This window comes from Petaurus breviceps, unplaced genomic scaffold (genome assembly GCF_028583685.1).
Source record: "Petaurus breviceps papuanus isolate PSGF00001 unplaced genomic scaffold, PetGlider_PUasm1.0 189, whole genome shotgun sequence".
Classification (NCBI taxonomy): Eukaryota; Metazoa; Chordata; class Mammalia; order Diprotodontia; family Petauridae; genus Petaurus; species Petaurus breviceps.
The window spans coordinates 35,335,755-35,362,750 of NW_027185809.1; the positions used below are offsets into that span (position 1 = coordinate 35,335,755).

The 26,996-nt window shown below is 40.3% G+C and overlaps 1 protein-coding gene across 1 annotated transcript in view; it reads left to right on the forward strand.

Moving 5' to 3' along the window:
• The first annotated feature begins 8,654 nt into the window (after window positions 1–8,654).
• The window catches only part of LRRC74A (leucine rich repeat containing 74A), a 50,431-nt gene continuing 32,089 nt past the window's right edge, over window positions 8,655–26,996 (forward strand). Inside the window, exons 1-8 of the mRNA XM_069091706.1 lie at window positions 8,655–8,694; window positions 10,964–11,092; window positions 16,639–16,814; window positions 23,130–23,237; window positions 23,863–23,959; window positions 24,786–24,835; window positions 25,776–25,857; window positions 25,942–26,027. Of these exons, the coding sequence (XP_068947807.1) occupies window positions 8,655–8,694; window positions 10,964–11,092; window positions 16,639–16,814; window positions 23,130–23,237; window positions 23,863–23,959; window positions 24,786–24,835; window positions 25,776–25,857; window positions 25,942–26,027 (768 nt within the window). The remainder of the gene's footprint in view (window positions 8,695–10,963; window positions 11,093–16,638; window positions 16,815–23,129; window positions 23,238–23,862; window positions 23,960–24,785; window positions 24,836–25,775; window positions 25,858–25,941; window positions 26,028–26,996) is intronic.

Sequence of the window (26,996 nt, forward strand, 5' to 3'; positions counted from 1 at the left end):
CTCCCACCCTCAAATTCTCACAGTTTGAAGACTGGTCAAAGGAAAAGGGCATATTTACCCTGGAAAAGAGGAGACTTACAAAGGATAAAATAGTTACCTTCAAGTATGTGAAAGACTGCCATGGGGATTAAACTTTGTTTGATCCCAAAGCATAGAGCTAAGAGCACTTGAGTGAAAGTCATAGAGAGGCCTATTTCAACTAAATATGAAGAAGATTTTTCTAAAAATTTGAGCTGTCTAAAACTGGAAGGGACTGCCCTGGAAGAGTCTCTCTCACAGGTCTTCCATCCAAATCTGGCTGACCACTTTGGTGGGCATGTTGTGGGGTAAATCATTTTGTTGAGGTGGAAGTGAGATTATGTGGCTTCTGACATTCTGTAATTCTGTCATTATGTAATTTTATTTGTTTGGACTTTCAATTTCCTCACCAATAAAATGATGGGTAAGTCTAAGTGACAACAAAGTCTGTTTCTAGTTCTAAGCTCTATAATCCCATAAATAAGAGGCTCTTAGTATTTAATTAAAAGCTATTTAAATTCAATGTGTGGACTTCCTGACACCTTATTTTTCAGTTTCTCTTCAACCCCATCATACACACATCCTTTTCTCTTTCCTCCCTTTTCCCACATCATGCTTTGGAGCCAGAAAGTTCTGTTACGTTTCCTATCTCAGTACCCAGTGTCCGGACTGTGCAGTCTCCAATTTGTGGCTGGAGTCTCTGTTGCTCAGGAAAGCCCTCTGGGGAGTCTCCAGACCCAGGACCGGCTGGGTACATCATGACACAGAAAAGCTAGAAAAAGAAACAGAGAGATAATATGACGATGTTAATAACAACAACATTTCTGTAATACTTTGTTTTTGATGCTGGGTCTCTTTTTTGCCCAGGATGGAAGGACAGTGACCATTCATAGGCGGCAATGTTAATTGGCAAATAAACCAAATTTGATCTGTTCCCTTTCTGACCTAGCCCAGTTTGCCCCTCCTTAGACAGGGTGGTGGCCCCTTGCTCTCAGGGTCTTGAGATACTTTTGCCAGACTTAATGCAGATGCCTAATTGGCTTTAGCTCAAGATAGTTCAGAACTGTTCAAACAATCCGCCAAGCTTCAGTCTCTCCAGTAATAGGGATTACAATTCATTCAGTTACTACTCTGTAAAAAAAAACCACATTATGTACATTATGCAGTTGTCTGTTTTTGGTGCCTGAAACTAGTGCAAGTAGTAGCATAACAAATATCTCTGTGCCCTTTCAACAGGGGGGGCTGCAGGTGCCATCTGAAGTACTGAGAGTCTTGTTAAGTGAAAATAGTCAATAATCATCATTTTGTAAGTATAGCCAGAATTTTGCCCCATTAATCTGTTTTGCTACAAAATCATCAACACATTATAACCAAACCCTCTGTAGGGTCACAAGAAAACACATTGCTCATGTGTAGCTGCTTCCTATAATTTTACTTTTACCTGATAAGTCGTTTTTATGGAATCAATTAACCACTTTAGGCAGACTGTTCAGTAAAAGCTTTCAAAGGAAGGCCACCATCTTAGACAGCAGCTTAGTTTTGAGAGAATCTCTCTTGTTTTTCTTTGTCCTAGCTCCCAGAGGTTCAAGTTCCAAAACTGGTCCTAACCTTAGAACATTTATCTGGATCCTAGCCAGGAAGTCCCTTCTTCATGGTTTGGACATAAGGAGGTTTAAGATTTAGAGGGGAAAAAGAGAGGATAAACAAAGGAGATGGTGTTTTCATCACAATTTTATGTGTTTGGGATTCTTTGGGATTTAGAGAAGGTTCAACTTTATGCTCTCCCAACTTGTGTCTCCCCACCCCACCCCCCATTTTCAGATTATTTCATTTTAAATTTTGGAATTTTCCTCCCCTTAACCTTAACCCTACAAATGGCCACTTTTTCTGTAGAATTTGTATTGAGTTAATCCTAACAGGAGTTATGAGAAAGGGAACATTGGGGAGAGAGGAAATATGGTCCTGCAGAGTGTTCTGGGTCTTTTTCCTTACATCAGAGAAGTAGCATGATACAGTTGGAAAAAAAAGAAAAAAGAGTCCTGACTTTAGGAGAAAAGAGGACCTGGGTCCAAACTCTAGCTTCACCAAGAATGATGGCAGCTAGATGGTACAGTAGAGAGCACAGGACCTGGAAGACCTCAGTTCAAATTCAGCCAATACTAGAAGTGTGACTGTGGTCAAGTCACTTAACCTCTGTTTGTCTCACTTTCCTAATCTAGAAGATGAAGGTAGTAATACCACCTACTTCCCAGGGTTGATGAAATGATATTTGAAAGGCTCTTTTGCAAACCTTTAAAGCATTACAGAAATGCTAGTTATTATTATTTTTATTGTGACTTTGGGCAAGTCACTTATTCCTTTTGGGTTTCAGTTTCCTTATCTGTAAAATGAGGTGGGATTAAAAGGTCCCTTTGAGATCATAATCTATGATTCTATAAACACCCACCAGGTACTGATTTGTCAGCTGCTTTAGCCTTATTTACTTCCTTTTCCACATCTGTAAAACAATAACCAATAAGAATTAACCCTTTCCTTACTTTCTTCCCAAAGGTACTGAAAGGATGAAAGAAAAAATTCATTTGTGTTTTGAGATCCTTGCATGACAAAAAAATGTGTACATAAAATACTATTATTCTCATCATTTCAGGTCCCTCTGTGAAGTACTGGACAAAATACTAGTAATTTCAAGACCCTGAGACAGTATTACAGAAATGAATCAGGTAATCTAGCCAGATTTTTCCCTCTCTACCTATGTGCTTTCTTGGCAGAGCGAACATGTAATATACTCCACTGCCACCTAATGGGGAGAATACATAGGGCCACCTTTGTTAAATAATATTTTAGATCCCTTTCTTTTTCTTTCTTTTTTTAAGTGGTGGTTTTCTTATTTTATTTTTTCTTTTCTCAGGCAATTGGGGTTAAGTGACTTACCCAGGGTCATACAGCTAGTTCAGTGTCAAGTGTCTGAGGCTAGATTTGAACTCAAGTCCTCTTGACTTCAGGGGCAGTGTTCTCTACATTATGTCACCCAGCTACCCTAATTTTACTTCCCTGGAGTTTTCTGTTCAAGGTTCACTTATGGAGGCCAAACATCTGGAGTTCGTGGGGCTTCTCAAATTTCATTGCCCATTTCCATTTCCAACTATATCCTCTATCTAGTTTATATGTCTCAGGCTTTTAGAGCTGGCAAGGAGCAATGAGACCACTTAGTGCAACCCTTTCTTTTTTACAGAGAGTTTAATACCCTTATACTGAAATATTTTAATATGACTTTTGCCTACTATTGGCATACATCTTTATTCCACTTGACCCCTTCCCTCTAATTTGAATATGATGCATATTCTCCATTCTCAAATCTGGCATTTTTTGATTAGCTAATAGAAGTTGTGTTTAGACATCTCTACCAGGGTCATTTTGCACTTGATTACCAGTATCATAAACAACATAGGGCAAGTGAAATGAAAGGGTATCCTCAGATGAAAAGGGAGTGGGAGGGTCAGGGTCATGGTGGGATATAACTGGCAATGCTGTATGGGGGTGGGGAGCGAGGCAGGGTGAAAGAATTTACTCCAGCCTGTTTCAATTATTTGGAATTTCTTTGTTGTTGTTTTCCCCCCTCATTAGGTTATAAGCTCTGTTGTTTCTGTAAGGTGGAAGGACAAGTGTTGTCAGCATTTAAATATGGCACCCTCTAAGTTGTGACTCTCTAAATTGTGAGCCCTAGTCACTCTACCTTATGTAGGGCACAGATCTTTATAGATTCCAAGTCCAGATGACCAACTTCCTACTCCAAGCAGGATAGTATAATACAGTGATATCCCCCATCTTCCAAGTGGGGAGAAAAACCCACTTATTCCTCCATATCATGTTTATAAAACAGTAAGAAACTCTCCAGTGAGATACACTGTGTGAAGTACCTCATGTCAGTTCTAGAGTAATCAATAATAAAGGTAAGTAATAAATAATAATCACCAACATTATGATGAGTTTAATATAATTCTGAGGATACAGTATGGATGACAGGTTAAATGAGAGTTACTCCCAGTAATCTGTAGAATTTATGACCCAGGCTGTAGTGTTTTAGATAGGTCATTTCCCCAAAACATACATTAAGGGCTAGAAGGTGACCTATAACAATAATGAACAGGTACATGGTCAAATGTATATGAACATTGAATGAGTTGAAAACAAGGAATTTACTTTTATTAAGGAATATCTCAATTGAACATACCATATCTATATGTAAGAATACTACAACTTTTGGCTTTGCCTTCTATGCCAGAGGTGCTGAAGGACTAGACTTGCAAGCAACCCTCAAGACATAGTAGGAGCAATTTTATGCTTCTACATGTAAATAATGCATGTAACATTTTTATGTCTATATAACTCTGTAAATTACTGAAGATAACTCTCATTTTGACCTGTGATCCATACCTTATCCTCAAAATTATAAGAAAATCATTTTAATGTCAGGGGTTGTTGTTTATCAGTTACCTTTACAATGCATCATTCTTGAACTAACATGAGGTAATTCACTCAGGGTCTGTCTCTGAAGAATTTCTAACTGTTATAAACATGATCTGGAAGGAAGTGTTTTTATCTTAACTTGGAAGAGGGGGTATCATTATGCTTGCATTCCTACTTAAAGTGTTGGACTTGGTCTTAAGAAGACCTGTGTTTGAGTCCTATCACTAGTATTTATAATAGTGTCATAGATTTAGAGTTGGAAGGAACCATAAAGGTGATCTGGTCTAACCCTCACATTTTATAGATGAGGAAACTAAGGCAGTTAAGAGGGGCTAAGTAATTTGCCCAAGGTCACAAAGGTAGAAAGTAATCCAAGTTAGAATGAAACCTAAATCTACTGGCTTCCCTCTTTCTACTATATCATACTTTTTCCTTATTGACCCAATGATAAGTTACTTAACCTCTGTGTCCCCATACAACTCACCAAGACTAATCTGCTAAAGCATAGATTGGTTTTCAACTTATATCAGTCAGTTCATATAATTACCTGATCACATGCCCCTCACATATGGGTACCAAACTAAGACTGGTGAATTGTCTACTCAAATATTATTTCCCTTTGGGACCAAAGGATGAATTTCTAGATACTGAACTAGATCATCCCAGAAGAGTAGTTTTCAGTTAGAGTCAGTATAGATTTCTAACTTAAAAGCTGTATCATTGAACTTGCTGAATTTTAGCAGTAAACAGTAGAAACTCCATGTTTCCATGCATGTTGTCTCCCACATTAGAATTCAAACTCCTCAAGGCCAGGGACCAAGATTTTGGCTTTCTTTGCATCCCCAGACTTAGCATAGTACCTGGCACATAGTTAGTTAAGACAATAAATGATGAGTCTGACTTATTTATTAAGGGGAGGGTTTTTTGTTCATTTTTGTATTTTGTTGGGTTTTTTTTTTTTTTTTGCTAAACCTGTCATTTCATTGGCATAGGAAACTCCAGTTAAAGAACTTCCTTAACCAATGCTAATCACACCTTCTCTGCAATTCAGGATCTTAAGAGAGTTGCCTAAGGGGTGGCAATGAATAGAGCAACAGCCCAGGAGTCTGGAGGATCTAAATTCAAATCCTAAAAACTAGCCATGTGCCCTTGGGCAAGTCACTTAACCCCAATTGCCCTCCAAAAAAAAAAGAGAGAGAGAGAGCTGCCTTGGGGAAATGAGAGATTAAGGGATTTACTAAATCATACAGTCAATACTCAACAAAGCTGGACTTGAACATTAGTTTCCTCAGCTGTAAAATGGGGGTATTAACAGCACCTACCTCACAGGATTATTGTGAGTCTCAAATGAGATATTTGTAAAGCATTTGGCACAGTTCCTGACACATAGTAGGCACTTTATAAATGTTTATTCCCTTCTCTTCCCCCTTCCCTACATCATGGTACCTATCTCCTCTGACTGGTTATGCATAAGATATTATCCAGGAGAGAGGTATGAATGGTATATAAATATAAAGAATTACTTAGACTGTCAAAGCATTGTTATCTAGAAGTATTTAGGATTATATTATGGGACGTCATGAAGACTCAAATGTTAAAGGATACATTATTGTAGAGTCATGTTGCAGCCTTGTCAACAACTCTTTTTCAAATGACTGAGATACCATAGTAGGTTAGGGAGCCCCAGCATTATGGTTTCCAAATTTTCAATAGATTGGGCTCCATAGGAGAAATCTGGGTTTGCTTTCCCATCCTGAAGTTCTCTTTGCATCAAAGGAATCATGAGAACAGAATAAAAATTCATGTTCACATAGTATTTTAAGGTTTTCAAATTCTTTCCTCACAACTCTGTGAGGTAGGTAGAAGAAATATATAATCTCCATTTTATAGATGAGGAAACTAACTACTCATGGTCACAGCAAGGGAATGTCAGTGCTGAGATTTGAACCTACTAATCTTGACTTCAAGCCTAGGGCCCTTTCAACCAAGCCATGCTGTTTCCTAAGTTCAAAAGTACCTCATTTACAACTCCATTCACCCTTTAAGGTCTGGAAATCTAAGGCTAGTGGTATTCCTAAGGCAAAAATTCTCTTTGAAGTGATTCCAGTCTCAAATAATTATGTTGGTTTTCAATTAGTCTAGAAATCGAAGTGAAAGTGACTGATTTCCTCCATTGGTCAAGGGGAAAATATCAGCATGCCAAAATAATTGTCTATAACATTTGGGGAGGTGTTTCCAATTCCCATTGCTCTGGAGAAGTAACACATTGTCTAAGATGGACTTATTTAAGTTCCCTTTAAATACCTCCTCACCCTCATTAGTGAAGAAATGGACAGCTTCTGCTTAGGAAAAATGATCCAATAGTTGAAGATGAAGTCAAATAAAGTGTGTTTGTGTTCTCTTATGCAACCAAGAAGAGGTGTGAAGGCTTCTGGCTAGCATAATGAATGCTTAAGAATACACTGTTCTCCTCACCTCTGACAACACCTCTTACCTGTCAGTTCTAAACTCTTGTCTCTTGTAATAATCATCTAATGCTCTTCTGAGAAGTCACTGAACCCAGGGCCAAGAGATTATATCTCAGGAATTATTCCATTCAACTAATTGCATTTCATCTAGCTAATGGACACACATCTAACATTTTTCAAGGGAATTGTCTGATTTTTTTTTCTATTGCATTGTCTTCCTTCTGGCTTAGTATCTTTGCTCTCCATTTCTTTTGTCTCTATATTTCTATATTATTTAATGGAAGCCATGTAGCTGTGCATGGTGGAATACCATGACTCTCCAGATAAGTAAAACAGCAGGTAACCCAAAAGTCAATGGCAAAACTTACATGATGGGCCTAAGTAGCTCAGGCCTTCCGTCTTTGGTGTGAAACTTGACTTGGAGGACCTACACAGAAGGACCTAAGAGATATCCAGGAAATATATGATCAGAAATGAGGGTGAGAATGCACAGCCCAAAGCTTGCAGTGGTGCCCATAAAATGTTAAAAGAGTCCTAGAAGAAGGTCATAGATACTCTATGGAAGGAGTTCATGAACAAAAGTCTCACAGAATGAGATTGCAAGACTGCACTGTCGGAACAATCACATAGAAAACATCACAGATCTATGGAAATTGAATTATTTGAAATCAATGACCAAATTACTGACCTGACCTGTTGAAGTGCTGGAAGAACTTGTCAAGAAGTAAAAATAAGAACAAAAAGCAAAAATGTCTCTGGATTCACCAGCCAGTAAACTCTAACTGAACTTCAATTCCAAGACATGAAATACAGCCTGAGATGGGGATGATCTCAGGGCAACTTCAATTTAAGTTGGCAAGAAGCAGCTCTTGCTTGGATAATGCTTTGGCTGCCGTTGGCTGTGTTGATAGAACATGTATATTTGTCTGATACAGATATTCTGCTCCAAGCCTCAGGATGCTTTCCCAAATTAAAAAACAAAAAACAAAAACAAAAACAAAAAACAAAAAAACCTGTATAGGAGGAAACTGACCTCAACCTCCACTGAAATATTTTGTACTTGAAGTACAGCCACCATCTCTAGAGTAGAACATGATGGCAACTCTTGTCAGTCACCTGATTAGGAGGCTCTGGTTCAGTCCTAATTCAGAGGGAAATATACCACCTATAAGTGACCCACCCACACCACCTGGGCACTCCCAGTCAAGGCTTGACTTGGTCCCGATGAACATAGGAGAAAAGATGACTGCCTCAGCCACGGGAGGTTGAGAGGCCTGCTGTTGCCAGGTTCACCCTCCTAGATCACAATGACTAGGTGAGGTCATGGAATGTTGGAGATGAAATGAAAAGTGGAGGGAGGGAGGGGGTGGGGGTAAGAGGCATGGGAGGGTCCCATTTAAATAGGGCCCTAGTAAAACTCAGGGGTAAAGCAGTTTTCCTTGGCCTGACGAGCAGGGGAAGCAAGGTTTCTCCCAACTGACAGAACTGGGCTAATATTCATGCATGTCAGGTCACCTTGGGAATCAGCTCTTTCTGGGGCCTGCTATAATAGAAAGGTTACAGCAGGCCACCAGGATTTGTTTGTGGGAGGTTGAGGAGAGCAAAATTTGAAACAAAAGTGAATGTACCAGTGAGTTTCTGGGGGAAAGACAAGCAAGGTGGTGAGCAGCTAGCACCAACCCTGGGAAGGGCATTGACAGCATGGACTATGATGATGAGGAGGAGGAGGACCATGAGCAAGGTGAAAAGTCATAATAGTATTTATCGCCACTGAGTTCCCTCTGGCGCTGCCATGATTCGTGCCTTGTGCCCTTAGAGACCGGCTTTTCTTCTCTTCTCGTTTGATCTCCCTCTGGAACAAGATCTGGAGCACACTGATTGGGGGTCTGGGGGGCAGGTCAAGAGCCGGCCAACAGGAAGTTAGAAGTGTAGAATTGTAGAGCTAGACAGGACCTTCTCCACAATATAACTTCCATATATGTGTATATATATGTGTGTCTATGTATATTATGTATATATACATACATGTGCATTTTTTTAATTCAATGAGGACCCAAGACCCAGAAAAGGTGAACTCACCTTTTATGAGTGATGAACGTCCAGTGATTCACAGAGAATTAGTGATTGAACTCAGATTCACTGGCTCCCAAGTCAGTTTTCTTTATATTACATTGCACTGTCATGGTGGGAGACTCCAAGAATCTATAACTTTCATGCAAAGAATAAGAGAGTTCCCTAACTTCAAATCAGAGCTGTGGGATGGTGAGGGGCCTTGCTTCTCCAGAGCCTACTGATCTAGCTGCCTGTAGGTGTATCTCCACCCCTAGGCTAGGATCAGAGTATCATATATCACAAGCTAAAAGAGACCTTAAAGGTCATCTAATACAAGCTCCTCATTTTATAGATGAGGAACCTGAGGCTTAAATGACTTGCCCAGGTCACACAGGTTAAGAGCAGAGAAAGGATTTGAACCCAAGTCCTCTGACTCCAAATAACAATGTCATACCTCATAAGTGCCAACAGTGTGGCTTCCATATACCATCTAGTCATTTCTTCTGATGCTCAGAGCTAGGAACTCAGCATTTGACCTTTACATTCCAAAAAATTCCCATAGCTGAACAGGTTCAAGAATTACAAATTATTACTCAAATCACATAAGAGACCATAGAATGTAAGGAAAATCCCATTACTTTCATGTATTCTTCCTCAAGGAAAGAGGAATGGTGAAAGAAGCATGTAACCATGATATTTTAACATTTCATTTCAAATGAAAATTTTTATCCATCCTCTCAATTGCCCCTCATAATTAGCTAAAGAATGTAAGGAAAGGAGTTGATATTATTTAGTTAGGCAGCCTGGCAGCATAGTGTCTAGATGGCTGAACTTGGAGTCAAGAAGACCTATGTTCAAATTCTTCCTAACCCCTTATTAGCTGTGTGACTTTGGGCAAGTCATTTGATCACCATAAAATGAGAATGATAATAGCAACTGCCTCACAAGTTTACTATGAGGATCAAATGATCTAACATGTGCTTTATAAGTGCAGACTGTTATTATTTGGAAACCAAATTAAACTTCTCATTTCTCTCCAATTGTATTTGGCATTCAAGCCAGCCTTCCAGTCCATGACTGACACTAGCTAGGGCTAGATATTGCAATAAACTTGGAGGAAAACTCCTTCCATAGATGTTGTTATAGTTTTACAGAGTTCACTGGGACAGTGAGAAGTCATATGACTTGCCGACAGTCACACAACTAATGTATGTTGAAGGTGGGATTTGAACCCAAGTCTTCCTGACTCCAAAGCAAGGCCTATGTATCCACTGCACCATTGCGCTTTTCCTTTTTCCTTAACCAAAAGAAAAACTGTAGGTTAAGCAAATCACTAAGCTAGTATCACAGAAAGGAAGGAAGAACGTAATTGGTCAAGCCATGTGTATGCACAGTCAAAAGCAGAGCAGGACCTTTTAGGGGATTTTCCAATGTTCCCAGATGGGCAGTAACCAGGGAGCACAGGGAAGAAGCATCAGGTCTTCCCAGACAAATTTAGAAGAGACCAAAGGCTAGTTCTGCACTTAAAACTTATTAAATTGAAATGAATAAATTGCTGGCAGAGAGATAGGAGAGGGGGCACAGTGGGGGGCAGGGAGAGGAGAAATCGGACAAGAACCATCACTGAATCAAAGTGTTAGAGATGAAGGGTACCTTGGAGATACCCTAGTCCAACCCTTTGGTTTATAGATAACCTATAACAGGTCCAAAAACCCTCTCCCTTAGTGACAGTAAGGTTACTTTATCATCAAGGTAAAATGAAAACACAAAGTCAAGAAAGAGGGTGAAGGGAAGGATGGGAATCCTGGGTGACTAGACATAATGATCTGGATTTATTTCTAAGAAGGAGTCCTTGAGAAAGAAGTGGAGTTGGATGACTTCTGGTTGGGCTAGAGAAAAGATAAATTAGGTATACAGAATGGGGGAGATGGACTTTTCCCCTCTTTTTTTCTTTCTAGGAGAGGGTGAACAACAGGCCGAGGAAAGTGATTCTAATGAAGATATCATCTGTGTGGTAGAACCTCCTACTGTCATCGAAAAAGAGAAAGCCCAGCCTGAGAGCTATGAAACAGACCTTGAGATTGAAGGTGAACATGCAGCACGTTTGGGTGGGACCAAAAGCATTTGTTTCAGAGCAGACCTCTCTTCGTTATATTATTTAGAGGGATGAGGTGAAGTGGGAAGGGGATATGATTTCTTCCTCAGAGTAAAAGATGCCAGTGTGTCTTCATTGGTAGAGTGGGTCCTTAATAATAATAATATTAATAACAATAACTAACATTTATATAATGCTTACTATGTGCCAGGCACTGTGCTAAGGACTGAGAATTCCCCTTTGGAAACTTTGCTTAGTCTCCTGGGATCATGTGAATTTTTCCATTCAGTTTTGTGGAAGTTGTCCACCTATACCCAAGAGTTTAGGGTGTCTGAGAGCTTTTAGAGCTCTATATGTATGCATCTGTATCGAGAAAGGGGCAAAGTAAGGGATAAATCAGGAAGAAAGAAAAGGAGGTTTATTCTACTGCAAGGAAATCTGGTCCAGTTTGGAGTTGGCCTTGTTCCAAAGAGCTGTAGGAGGCCTGGTCAGGTCTTGGGCCTTTAAGGGGATTTGGATACTAAGTAGATTCTGGATACCACAATGATTTCCTGCATAAATCTGAATGTACAAGGAGATGCTTGATGCAACTATATCCCCAAGAGTGCTCTAGATATGAAACCAGTCTAGGTGCAAAGACCTACCTTGGCCTGGATTTGACCTAGGTGGGAGTTCAGGCTGGAGTTGGGACAAAGATCCAATGCAGCATGTGTTTAAAAGGGCCATGTATAGTGAGTGCTCATCAGCTATTGACTGGCTTTGTAGTCTTAACTAATTAATGATACAAACCCCCTACAGAGTATTTGGGGCGGAAAACAAAGGGGAGAAACACACATAGGAGATACTGCAGTGGCCAGCAAACCCCTCCTCTCCACAGAATTGGATGGAGTTCAGTGTGATAAGTTGAAATTCTGGTCCTCATTGCCAAAATTTCAGGAAGGACTCACTTTACTTTTTTTTCCCAGCACTTTTCCCCCTGTACTCTACAAAAAATCAGTCAAAAAGCATTTATCAAACACCTGCCTACTCTGTGACATGTGCTTTGTTATACACCAGACACCCAAAGATAAAAGCCAAATGGGGCCTTCCCTTGAGGAGCTTGCATTCTAATGGAACACACTAATAGTGGCTGCAAATGAAACAAATGAGCCTATGGCTTCTCCTCAAAATCTGAAGGAAAAACATCATCAAGAGCCTGACTCTGTGGGCTAATGTCTCAAGCCTCATGATTAGAGAGGCCTTGACCTGCCAAGTAGAACAAGTAGGGTCATAGGCTTAGAGCCAAAAAGGACCTTAGAGATCATCTCCATTTTGCTGATGAGAAAGATGAAGACCAAAAAAAGTTAAGGGACTTGCCCAGGGTCACCCAATTACTGTAATAACAATGATTTCAAACCCAGGACCTCAGACTCCAGACCCAGCATTCTTTCTACTATACCATGCTGTCTCTTTAGAGGTCTACTCTAGGAAACATTCCACATGTTTCCAGGAGTGTACTTTTACTAAATATATAGATTTTACCAGAAGGCAGAAAATAGTGCTATAGATAAGTTTGAGGAGCCACTGGCTGAGGTGCCTAAAGGATTGTTTGTCCTTCATTTTCAAAGAGGAACAATGACTTCAGAAGGCTGATGTCTTGACTTGCAAGTGAATTGGATTTAAGTGAGACAGGGCCGTGCAAAGTCATCAGCCTCACTCTCTCCTCCAGAATCATTCAGAATCCGGGGGCAAGACATAGGTCAGGATGACTGGCAATGGCCCCCACATAGAGGAACTGAGCAATCGCCTTAGACACCAAGTTTTGGTGCCCCACGACCACACTTCACTCTGCTTTGCTTCTAGTACTTGAGCATTGACTTGAAGATGCAACCAATGAGAGGAAAAGCAATTTACTCTGCCAGTTTTTTTTTTAAGTCCTGATACAATTGACCCACTAATCTCCCCACACACATAGGCATACAGCCCTTGGGTCGAATGCTATTCTTTTGGGACTTACCTACCCTTCATTTTAATGCTCCTGGTTTTACTTGGATACAAATACTGAGAGGTGGGAAGGACACATCATGTGGTTTGTACGAGGTTCTCCAAGGGAATGGACCCACTAAGCTGACAGTTGCCTTGACATGAAGCCATGGAGAAGAGAGCTAAGAATAAAGCCCAGGTTCCAAACTCATCAGGTTACTAGAGTTCTAACAAGAATGGAATTTCTCCCAAGGACAAGCCAGCAGACAGATGCAACCACATGGAATATCACCTCTGAGGCCTGTGCTTGGCTTAGGAAATTCAAACAATGGTTGGTGACAGAAATGCAGCCTACAGCTGCTCCATCTTGTCTGTAACCCTGCGGTCATGTCAGGGCCTACAAGCCCCCTCTGAAGCAGGGGTTCTTAAGGTTTTTTTATCATAGACTCATTTGGCAGCCTGGTGAAGCCTTTTCAGAATATTGTTTGTAATACATAACATAAAATTTATGGAATTACAAAGGAAGCCTATTATATTGGAATACAGGTATCAAAATATTTTTTAAAACAAATTCATGGACCCTAGGGTAAGAACCCCTGCTTATAAAGGAAAATCCCCCTCACCGGTGGCCTCAGGTAACATCACCCATATGTCCCAAGTGGCATCAGTTGGCATCATGAAAGGACCTCACTGGACATTGGTGGGTATGGAACAGCATTAGCAGAAGATCCAAATTGTAAAAACAATGCCCCTAAGCACAGTCAGGGACGAGAGGTCATCTCCCATAAGGGCCCCATCCTTCATTAGACATTCACATACAAAAATGATTGTTTTGGATCTGAAAGAGAAGGCCAATATGTATCTATGACCACAGGATAAGCTACCCTGTAGATCTGTTTTGCTTCCTCTGTCAAAGGCAACCTTGTCTTCCTTGGAAAGGTTTGTGCTCAGCTGGCCTGGGATCCCTCCCTGGGATCAGAAGGAAAACAGAGGCAAAATTTAGATCCAAGCTAGACACAGAGAGCTCAGCCAATAGACCTGGTATGACCAAAAGGATACCCAGCTGTTAATTTATCAGGAACTGAAAGGATCCAGACTGTCAGGCATGAGCTAGACGGGGCTGGACTGGTCTAAAACAAAGAAGACCAAAGTCACCAAAAGTTCTCTGGACTAAGTAGAGACCTCATCTTTATTTTGGGCTTTGCCATCTAGCTTTGTAAGATTAAGCAACTTGTCTAACATTTGTGGGCCTCAGTTTCCCCCACTGTAAAATGGTCAAGGGCATAGGATAAAAATGAAATGATACATGAGAAACCTTTAAAAAATGAGGTGAGTCATATGAATAAATTCCAGTGGTTCTTTCCCTACTCACTGGCCACTACCCTAGGTCATGCCCTCTAGATTATTATTCAGTAGCCTCCCAACCAGTCTCCCTATCTCAAGTCTCTCCCCTCTCCAGGCCATCCTCCACACAGCCACCAAAATGATTTTCCTAAAGTGCAGGTCTGACCCATGCCACCAGGATTCAGTCAACTTCAGTGTCTCCCTATTTCTTCTAGGATAAAGGGCAAATTCATTTGTTTCTCATTTAAAACCCTTCATAATCTAACTTGTTCCTTTTTCAAGGTTTATAACACATTATTATCTGTAATGTATGTTACATTCCAACTCAACCAACCTACTTGCTCTTCTTTATGCATGGTATTCCATTCATTCCCTTCTCTGTTTCTTTGTACAGATTTGTCCCTTTTGTATAGAATGCACTCCCTCCTCCACTTTTGTCTCTTAAAATCCCTCTCTTCTTTCAAAGCTTTTTCCAAGTGCCATCTTCTAGGATTTCCTAATCCTCCAAACCGCTACTGCCTCCACAACCCCCTGAAATTACTTTGTACATATGTTGTATTTATATTTATGTATATATCTTGTTTTTCCCCATAAAATGAAAGCTCCTTGTGCAAATGAATTGATTTCATTTTTTTCTTCCCAAGGATCATAAGATCTTAGTTAGATCTAAAGCTGAAAGGGACCCCAGAGGACCTCTAATCCATTCCCCTCTTTTTAAAGATGAGGAAATGGAGTTCTAGGGAAGTTGTGACTTGCCCAGCCTCACATAGCTGGTAAGCATCAGAGGCCTCTGATTCCAGAACCAGCAAAGGCTTAATAAATGCTTATTGACTGATTGATTGATCAATTGATTCTTCTGTAGTGCTTTTGTGGTTCTACAAAGACTCAGAACCTTGAAAGCCTACTCTAAATTACTCTAATTTGGATGAAGAATACCACCTAATTTTTTTTTTTTGAAAGCTTGGAGTCCTACCTAACTACACTACCTAACCTTATTCCCCAAGGAAACGTTTTATCAGGTTGGAACCTTCTAGGTTTGTTCTGTCTCATAATCCTATAGCAGCCCTGAAAAGGCCCACTAAATCCTAAAGAATCACAGTAATGGATGAATAGATAAATAATAGATGAATAATTAACACCTAATAAATGTTCTACATAGATAGAACATTTATTAAGTGTTTATTATGTGTTATGTACAAAGCACTATGGTAAGTGCTATGGGTAAATTCAGAAGAGTAAGACAGTCAGTCCCTGCTCTCACGGAGCTTGCATTCTAATGGAGAGGCAACACATATGGAAGTTTTGACCTGCAGGTTAGATGGAAATAACCCATAGTCCTTAGGGTACAGCAGCAAAGCAGCTATTAATGCCTCTTCTTTATTGTCATTCCCACTGACAAAGTCCTATTGGTTTCAGATATTGAGCTATTTGAGGATACCAAGGACTTTGGTGATATGAATTCCTTTTCTGAGTCTTTGATGGATATGTGGTGGCTGTAGTACCTGCAGGAACAGTTTCATCTCCATAGAGTTTCTTACCAGAATTTTGACTATAAGTCCTAGGATAGAAGCCTAGATGGAATTGCCATTTCCAAAACTCTTGGGTTCAGGGTCTTTGATGATCTTCATCAGGGACTGAGAAAAGATGGTGGTAAAGGTGGTGTCTGACTAGCCCAGAACATTCTGCCTCCTATCTCTCCCTCTAACTCTTGCTGCTTTTCTTAGACTGGCTTGCCTGTTCTGTGGACAGTTGATGGGGATAGTTGACCCTTTCTCAGCAGGATATGCCTTCTAGGTTAATGGCAATGAGGGCTGGTCTGGAAGTAAGACCAGAGGTCTGGGAGGCACTGCCACTCCCAAAGCTTCTGTGCTCTGCCTTTTGGGGGCAGGTGGTTAGCAGGAGTTGCTAGTGGTTATGAGAAAGGTGGGTCTCTTCTCCACAATGACTTCTCCCCTTAAGGATAGTTATGGGTCCTGAGCCATAGATTTAAATTTCAAATGTTTTTTAGAGGTCATCTAGTCCAGTTCCCTTGTTTTTATAGATTAAGAAGCTGGGGCCTAGAAAGGATAAGTGATCTGTCCATGGTCACACAGGTAGTGACTATCAAAGTTGATTTAAACCTAGATCCTTTGTGGAGAATAGCTAAGAACTGGGGTGGCCCAGGAGCAAGGGGAGCAAGGAGAAGGCTGGAAAAGAAAGTGTTCTGACTCTGCTTTTTATACTTTTTCTCAGTTGACTCGGAGAAGCTTTTCACCACAGGACAAGAAGATCTATACCTAGAAGCCTGCAAGCTTGTAGGAGTGATTCCTGTGTCTTACTTCATTAGAAACATGGAGGAAACCCACATGAACCTCAATCATCATGGGCTGGGACCCAAGGGTACCAAAGCCATTGCCATAGCTTTAGTGGTAAGCATGACCAAAACAAAGTTCAAAAGCAGAAAAGAAGGCAGTGAAAATAGTGGCCATGCGGGGAGAGGTCTGGAATTTGCACAATCTTCCCTTTATCCTATTTATAGTCTGGATGATTAATACCCCTCTGTCTCTATCAGCATTTCCCACTTTACTTGCAGTATCCTGTGTTGCAAATGCCAAATTTCCCCTTTAAGTCTGAGATATTCCCTTTTTGCTTACTGGGCCCAAGAGTGCTGGCTGAGCTGTGATCTGGCACTGTATCCTTTTATTCAGGAAACCAAATCAACAGCCCCATCAACAACCCTAATAGCAAGGAATAGAACTGGGAGTCAAACCATGAGTAGCCACCTAACAAACAGGTCAAATCAATCAATGAGTTACCAAGTATTATCAGTTCTATCTATATCTCTCACATCTGTCTGCTTCTCCCTACTCACACAGCCACCACCCTACTTCAGGTCTGTTGGACTGGACTATTACAATAGCTTCCTAACTGGGCCCTCCACTTCAAGTCCCTCCCCTCTCCAATATGTCCTTCACATAGATGCCAGAATAATATTCTTTATAGCACAAGTCTGACCATGCAAAGTGGGTCCTTGAACCCTCTATTGCCTCTAAGATCAAATACAATCTCTTTTGTTTGACATTTAAAGTCTTCATTCTGTCTACAATCTACCTTTCCAGACTTTGGCACTCTACAATCCAGTCAAACTGTCCTTACTGCTGTTCCTCACACACAAACTCGGGTGCCTCAGCATATCTGTACTCCATGTCTGTGATGCACTATCTCACCACCTCCAACTCTTAGAATCCCTAGTGTTCTTCAAAGTGCTTGCTTACATGCCATTTCCTAAAGGGAGCTTGTCGTGATTTCCTCCCCCCTGCCCCCAGCTGCTAGTAAATCCCCTACAAAATTACCTTGTATTTGTTTGACATACTCATATGTACATGTTACTCTTCATTCCCAATAGAATGAAAGCTTCTCAAGGGCACGGCCTGTTTCATTTCGTGCACAAGACCTAGCACAGAATAGGCACTTAATAGATGTTTGTTGGTTGATAATTAGTTGATCAACAATGAAAGAGTTGGAAGTAGAATTTCCCCCATTCTTCCCCCCATTCTACTTCCCCAAGTATAGCCAGGGAAGGTGGATTTCAAAATAGTTTTCCAGCCCCTGTTTATATACAATCTTAAGACTGCAAGGGAACTTACAAATTCAGCTAATTCATCTCTCTGCCTTCAAACAGGACCCACCCAGATCAAGTAAGGCAGTTCATTTTTAAGGTTCCCAGAGGAGGTACCAGTGTCACTAGATAACCCATTCAAAATTTTCCCATTCTCAAAGTCTTCCTTATGTGTAAGACATTTCTTGGGGGAATATAAAAATTACCAGATCTTTCCCTGATATATTTCCTACCTCTCCTGGATCTAAGTGGGCAAATATACAAGTTCAAAATTATATTTGTACTCCATATTTGAATGCCATTTAGTACCAAAACAATCATCCTTCTAGCTACACCAAATCCTTAACATGAAAGCTAAAGCTCTTTTGTGCAGGGGAGATGGAGAATTGTGAGTCAACATACTCTTTTTACTTGTTCATTTATTCTTTTATTTGATATTTTAAAAATATTTTGATGTCTTGGCCTGGGTGGTGTACACCTGTAATCCTTACTACTGAGAAGGCCAAGCATAGTGGATCACTTGAGTTTAGGAGTTCTGAGCTGCAGTGGAGTAAGTCAACTGGGTTTCTGCACTGTCTAGCACTAATACAGAAAGCCCAGAGAGCAGAGGAGAGGAGAGGAGAAGGGAGGAGGGGAGGGGAGGGTACAGGAGGGGAGGGGAGAGGGGAGGAGGGGAGATGAGGAGGGGAAGAAAAGGGAGGGGAGAAGGAGAATGAGAAGTTAAAAAAAGGAAAAGACTTTGATGGATCCCTGATCCCTTCAGTGTAGATGGTTCCTCCACCATTTGTGTCATATTCAGTCCATCTTCTCATCCTGTCCAGCATCTGTTGTGTTTATACTAAGTTCTATTTGACATATAGGACTGAGTATTATAAGGATAATTATGATAGATTATTTGCACTGTGATTTCTCCATGAAGTTCATGACTGATATCCTGTTCACTGTCTCTTTTTTTTTTCAAGAGTTCTAGGAGTGGTTCATTGGGAACCAAGTGTGACCGGTATGTCCTTTGAGGAAAATGTATAATATCAGTTCATTGAGATCAGGGACTGTTGGGTTTTTGTCCTTGCCTTGGTTTCTCCAGTGCCTAGTATAGTGCCATATACATAGTATGTGCTTGATAAATGTTTTTTGGATTGAATTGAACTGATGTTTAGAAGGACAGCTAAGTATGAGTGTGACAGGAAATTGATTGTGCTGACAACTCTTTCTTTGCGCATTCCCACAGTGGAAGTTCAAGTCAATTACCTAATTCATCAATCAACAGATAGGCGCAGCCAGGTCCTGAAGGGCTATCTATGGCCATCCTCCATTCAGAAATAATTATGTGCCTTATATTTTTAGAATGGAGAAGGGGGTAAAAGGGGATAATCATCAACATAGCACCTACTATATTCTAGGCATTATACTATTATACTAGGTGATTTTCAATTTAAGCTTTATCTCATTTAAGTTTATGATGTAGTTTTTTTCTTTTCTTATTGTATATTTAAATTTTAGTATTTAAAATAAATTAATAAAAATTATTTCATTTAATCCTCACAACAACCTTGGGAGATAGATGCTGTTAATTATCCCTATTTTATGATTGAAGAAACTGGGGCAGTCAGAGGTTAAGTGACTTGCCCAGGGTTACACAGCTAGTAAATATCTGAAGCTGGATTTGAACTCAGTTCTTCCTTACTCGAGGCCCAGCACTCCATCCACTGTGCCAACTAGTTGAAATGACTTTGTTTTGTCTTTATATCCCCACCACCTAGTACAGTACCTGACACATGTACTTAATAAATGAAATTAATATAGGAATTTCACTAGATAATCTATATGCTTTGTAGTCTTCATTAAATTCTCTGTGTCTGTCTCTCTCATCTCTTTGTATCTGTTTCTCTTATACATACACACACACCACATGTGTTTCACACACACATCACATATGTGTTTATTCAGTGAAGTTCTGCTTACTAGATGATCTAGTGACCATGACTGGAAAAGATACCTAGGTGAAAAGAATACTGGCCCTTCACAGACGTAAGGTGTTTCAGTCTAGATAACAGAGGACAGAGATATCAGGCAGTCTCATTAACACAGGGTAAAGAAAACAAATAAGGTTCACAAACAGAGCTCATGGAAAATAATGGCACTTGCCTACAAACTCTGGCTATCGTTCAGAATGTAACTCTACTCTTTCTGAAGTCTGCCAGTAAATAGTGCCCAACAGTATCTCCTGCAGTTCTTAGCTCAAAATATCCCCATTATTAAAAGTCCCTCAAGTAAATTCTTCCCTTAGAAGCTTATCCTGTAGCTGCTGGCACAAAGACACTTGGTTTCCCTGAATCCTGCCATCCTTCAGTGCCAAACAGGAACCCTACCCTAGTCTTCTCCCTTACAGAAGAGTTTCTTCTGAACTCATGCCTCAAAGAAAGCTGTTCAGTGAGCAGGAATACGCTGCCCTTTCATATTTTCCAAGCACATCTCCATCCTAAGTACCAAGTTGGGTTGGTTGACTTGCATAGTTTGTTGTCCTTTCTTGCCCAGTACCCAGATGGTGTGCCTTCCTCCTTCAAGAAGCTTCCTCCTTTGCCACAAGAAGCAAGGTAGAGTCCCTACTTCTCCTCCCAACTGTTTCTCATACTCATGAGTCATTCTAGGGTCCCTTGTGTGAGTGACTTCAAATTACCAAGAACTACTTTCTAAAACATTCAAGGAGATCCAAGGGGCTAAAATGGAAGGGCAGGGAACCATGACCTGGGAAGGATAAAAAGGATAATATTCTATACTACATCAATATTGAATGAGGTGTAAAAGAGAGAAATATAGGGTTACCAAAGATGCTCATCATTTAGTTGGAGGATGTCTAGCAAAGAGTCTGAATGGAAAAAGAAAGGGGAGGCCCTCTAGACACTTCTATTTGTGAATGACACTCTGCTTATTACATCAAGTCCCAGACTTCTTCAATGAGATCTGTGGACGTTCAAAGAGAACTGCCTAACAATTCCCACAGGAAAAGTCAAGTAATGACTAAATGTCTGTCATCCGCAACATGACTTTCGTGGTCATAGCTGTTGAATGGTCAGCCAATTGAATCAGTAGATATGTATGCATGTGTGGATATCTACATCTATACATGTGTATATCTATATACATGTACACATACATACATGTATGTATGTGTACACACACACATATATATTAGTAAGTCACTGTAGACTGACAATGAACTAGTCCCAAAATTAAAGCAGAGGAAGAAATTGAGCTAGATTGTATACAACAAACCTTACCCATTTTCAAAGATCTCAGGCCATTCTCTGAGTCAACATCCCATCACTTAAGCATCTGTATTCTCCTGGTAGATTGGTAGGATGGTGTACTAGATAGAGAATTGACTGTGCAGTCAGGATAACCTAAGTTCATATCCCACCTCTGACACTTACTGATTGGGTGAACCTGGACAAGTCACTCAGACTGTTCTCTAAGATCATAAGTTGCAAAATGCTTACTTGATTAGCATTCATTAAAGGCAGAGATCCCCACATGAATGAAATCATAGGTCTGGACCAAAAAAATATTCTTCTGGCAACTTTTTATTGGCTACAAATCCTGGAACACCATGAACACTGAATATTCAAAATTGGGGGTACCATGAAGAGTTAATGAGGAGACACACACACACACATGGTGGATATGAGTAGGCTGTCATGTATTATTGATGATGATTTCCACACAAGAAGTAACATATGGAAATGCTTCTCCAGAAAAAAGAAATGGGCTGGTCACCTAGAGGAAGGCCTCCAGAGCTTTGGGTAGATTCTCTATGAAGATTTTATGGGAGGATATAGACAAGGATTGGGCAGGATGAAAAAGTAAAGACATGTTACCATCCATACTGCTGGATAGGGTGCTCATATCAATGAGATCATGGGTCCATTGATGCTTTTTTATGATTAAATTTATGGTTACATAGAGATTCCATATACAGTTTTCCTCTGGTTTCTCAACAACAACCATTGTGAAATACATGATATAAGTATAATTATACCAATTTTACAAATGAAGGAACTGAAACCTAGATTAAATGACTAATATATGTAATCCCTTGAACCTGTTCTCCAAGTTCTTATCATCTAGTCCTTTAATCACTTTAGGGGCTCTTGCAAACATTCTTCAAATTCTCCTCATACCCTTTCTTTAAAAAAAAGTGATCAATCACTTTTGTTTTTATCTCATCTTCCTTTCGGGATATGTTCTTCTCCTTCACATTTCCTAAAAGCTATTCCTTGTCACAAAGAATAAAAGAGAGAGAGAGAGAGAGAGAGAGAGTGTGTGTGTGTGTGTGTGTGTGTGTGTAGAGGCACTTGAGCACAATTAACCAATGTGTCAACAATTTAATGGTATATGCAATGTTCTGTATCCATAGGCCCCCCTGCCCTGCAAATATTCTCATCTTTTTCAATGGAGGATCCCATGTAAGTCTAAACAGACTTATACTGTGTATATGAAAATATTACCACATTATTGCCATAATATGGAAATATTACCAGAGGATTCTCCCATATTATTCATAGCTCATGTAGTTAATAATAATAGCTAATATTTATGTAATGCCTTAAAGTTTACAAAGTACTTTAAATACATTATCTTATTTTATCTTCACAAATCCTCAAGTTAGATGCTATTACTAAATCCTTTTAACAGAAGAGGAAACTTGAAGCTGAAAAAAGTTAAACAATTGGCCCAATTTCATGGAATGAGTATCTGAGGCAGGATTTGAAATTAGGGTTTTTGACTCCATGTCTGGCACACCCTCTACCATATTCCCTAGCTGCATCAGAAGATCAGAGCTGGAAGGGGCCTCTGAGGCTACCTACTCCAACCTCCTCATTTTATAGATGAGGAATCCGAGACCCAGAAAAATAAAAAATGAATTGTCCAAGGTCACACAGAGAGTGTGAGATTTGAATACATGTTCCCCATCTCTTCCCTTTTCCCCCAAAGCAGTTCATGCCTTTATTAAGTTGAATCAGATGTAAGCAGAAGGTCTAAGTGTAGAGTTGAGTTGTGGTACGCTTGGGGAATGGGCAATGCTACTGACTCTTTTTCTTTGTTCTTTACCACATGGTGGCCCAAGTCCAACACAACTATCACCCGCCTGGAGTTAGAGGACAATTGGATCCTGGAAGAAGGTGCCTTGGCCCTGATGCAGATGCTACATGAGAACTACTATATTCAAGAGCTGGTACACTGTCCTCCTCTCATTTTTCTCCTCTATCTGAACCCAGGCTTCAACACCCAATGCCAAGCAGGCCAGAGCAGTTGCAGCCAAACCCAGAGTTCGCTACCAACCTTACCATAACTCACCATTGGCTCATCTCTTCTGGGGGGTATATTTAAGTTAGGGTTTGATGTACCAGAGGAAGTCCATGGAACTTTTGTCCTATTTTCCAGTGTAATGCTCCAACAAGCAATTCCTGCCCAGACTTCAAGGGCCATTCATGGGCATCTTAATCTCAGTCCATTTCCTTGTTGAAAAATTTTTCAAAGTCAATGAGAGAGAAATCATTTGGAAAAACAAAGCATTTTTATTACTGAAGGCCTCTCTTAGCCTCCATCTCCTCCTTAGAGACCTCAGATTAAAAAAATACCCTGAACACCTTCATATGATTGTAGGATTTGAAGGGAAGATCATTTTTGCAGATGACTAAACTGAAGCTCAGAGAAGTCAAAGGAGCTGGTCAAGGTTACATAACAGATTCAGAACATAGGTCTTCTGATGCCCTCTTTTTTTCTATCACATCTCATGTGTTAGTGAAAGTGGAAATCTACTGTATTTTTCTCATAGAGTTTTTTGTTTTGCCTTTTAGAATGTCTCCAACAATCACTTGGATTCTCCAGGGGCCAAAATTATCACAGATTTTCTCTTGGAAAATACTTCTTCACTCTGGTCAATTCAACTTGCAGGTGAAGTTCAAGATTAGGGTATGGGGGGAAATCAAAGGATGAAAAAAGAGAGTATGTTCTTAAGCCCTCTGTGCTCCTATACAACAAAGCAATTTGTTAGTAGTCAGTCACCAAGCATTTATTATCTTCTATGTGCTAAGCCCTGTTCCAAGTGCTGGGAATATAAATGCAAATAGAAAGATAATCCCTGATCTAAAGGAGCGTATATCCTAATGTAGAAAGACAACACATAAAAAGAAATAGAAACGTAGGGGAGAGACAAAGGTACCTGGCTGTGGGGACCTAGTACTCTCCCACCCCCATATGTTCAAAAGTCCATCAGGGTTGTGAAAAAGCATCAGCCAAACGTTGTTTGGTATCCCAGAAACAAACCTAGCAGCTGAATGACTGGAAATTCACTTCTTCACACCACTAAAGTGTTGTGTTGAAAAAGCCAAAGACTGAGCACATTTCAGTGGTTTCAGGTGGGACCCAGAGGTAGAACTAATGCTGCCCTCTTGAAGGGTAGAGTGTGGTACACCACTGAGTAGACCTGCCAGAATAACCCAAGTGGGGATAGAGAGAAGAGAAAGGACAGTGTTAATCATTTGGAATCACTTCATTCTGTCTCTTTTTTCAGCATCATTCTTCTCCACTCCCCAGCTCAACTCTTGATTTTGCCATTCCCAGTGAAATAAGGAAGCTATTTGCAGGAGCAGGAAATGATGTGGTGGGGAGTGTTATAGAAAGAGGGTCACAAGAAATGTTGGGGAAGGAGACCAGAAGAAGAGAATGGGGGGAAGTCAGAGACCAGTTGAATTCCATCCATGCAATTTCTTCATTGCAGGGAATAACTTCAATGATGAAACAGCCCAGATGTTCTGCAATGCACTTACGGTAAGAAAATAGGCAGTTACTCAAACTTCTGCCTCTTCTCCTCCACCTGAGAGGCACCCTATCCCCTGTCCCCACTCCATTGCTGTCTGAGAGGTGGCACGGCATAGTAGAAACAGCACTGGTTTTTTCAGGGGAAGAAAAGTTCCAGTTTTAGCTCTACTACTTATCAGTTGATCTCTTCTTCCTTTGACGCCCTCCTACATACTTAGCATCTTCTAACTATCATTAGATTTATCTGTGAACATGTCTGATCATTCTATTACATTATGAAGTCCTTGAGGGCAGGGAGTATATCTTGCTTATTTTTCTCTCTCCCCTGACACCTAGTACAATGCATCCATTGGGTATACTACTTACTTATTGAATGTTGGCTGATTGAACCAATGAATGGATGGATGGATGAGTTTCATTCAACCAGGGTTTATTTAATGACTAATGTATGGAAGCCAAGCCATGAATATTATTGGTAGAGCTAGGCAACTGTCAAGCAAGAAAGTAGGTCACAATGGCCTGGTTTCAGGGAAGGTAGTCATTGTATCATCTCCCCTCACTTCCATCTTTGGATAAAATCAGACCACAGTACCTTCCTAGAAGCACTGAATTCTTCTACCAGGCATCATTTGTTTAAAAGGAACGACCAATTTTACAGCATGACTAATATAGCATGACTGCACATGTATAACCTATGTTGAATTGCATGCAATCTCAATGACAGGGAGAGGAGGAGAGAAAATTTGGAACTCAAAGTTTTAAGAAATGAATTTTAAAATTGTTTTTACATGTAATTGGAGGGAAAATAAAATATTTTTTTAGAAAGAAATGATCAAGATTTGAGATCACCCTGTAACATACTCTCCTTTTCCTTAAGAAGATAAAAAGTGAAAGTAGATTTTTAAAAAGGAAAGAAAAAGAACCTTTGTTCCACTATTTCTTTTCCCAGTCTAATTACCGAATCAAGGCCCTGGATCTCAGCCACAATGCATTTTCTGAGAAGGGAGGAGAGCAGTTGGGACATATGCTGGGTAATTCTAGTATACAGAGCATGGTAACTTTGAAATGTGATATTGTTAGATGTGTTTCATGCTAAAATATCTTCTCATCCTCAGTCCTCAATGAAGGACTGCAAACATTGGACCTCAGCTGGAACCAACTGAACTTGAAGGGTGCTGTGTCATTGTGTAACAGTCTCCGGGTAAGGTACCCTCCCAAATGGTGGTGAGTAGGGTTCTAAGAAGGTACTCAATGCATCTCCCAGTCCCATATCATCATCATCATCATCATCATCATCATCATCATCATCATCAATATCATCAACATCATCATCATCAATCATCATCACTTTCTTTGCTCTTTTCCTCAGGTACCTGAGACTGGACAGTTGTCATGATATTAGGTCTCTATTGTGTCCCCAGCCCCTAGTGAATGGAATAATGCCCCCTAGTTCTGTCAGATGCTTAGCTTCCACCCAATTTGAATGCATAGTCATTGTAGACCACTCACTGACCATGTTAACTGCTTCCAGACTCTGGTGCAGCAAACAAGATTGGCCACAGACACACAAAGTACCCTGAGGGATAAATTCACAAACCACTCCCTGCCTTGGTTTATTCCTGTTGGAGATCAGTACACCAATAGAATACATAGACACTGGTAGAAAAAAGGCAGGTCCTTTTCCCTTTTCCTTTTCACCTTATACTGTAATGCTCTGTATCCCTGAAAAATTATAATAGTTCATTCTCCCATACAATGGCAAAGCACTGGATCAAACCTCCCAGTATATATATTTGCAAGCAACTTCTGTGAGGGCGGAAATCCTGTGACCCTCTCTGAAGTCAGATTGCTATATCTGTTCTCTTCCTATCTCTGTTGTTCCAATGCATTGCCTTCCCTGGTGTGCTAACAGTCTCTATCATCATGCTGTTTCTCAGATAAACAGTAAAGACATAAAATGGTAAGTACATTTGCCATTTAGTTCAAGTCCTCATGATTAGAAGTATGTCCCTGATGAAGGAAAATTCACTCTGATGGAGGCCCAGGCAGTGATGTTGAGTTAGTCGCAGGAAAGCAATTCACAGCAACCATCAGGGACTGTCTAAGCTCATAGTTAGGAGTCCAGATACTTAAGAGCCTGAACATAAGAAGGATGTATCCAGAGAAGGCA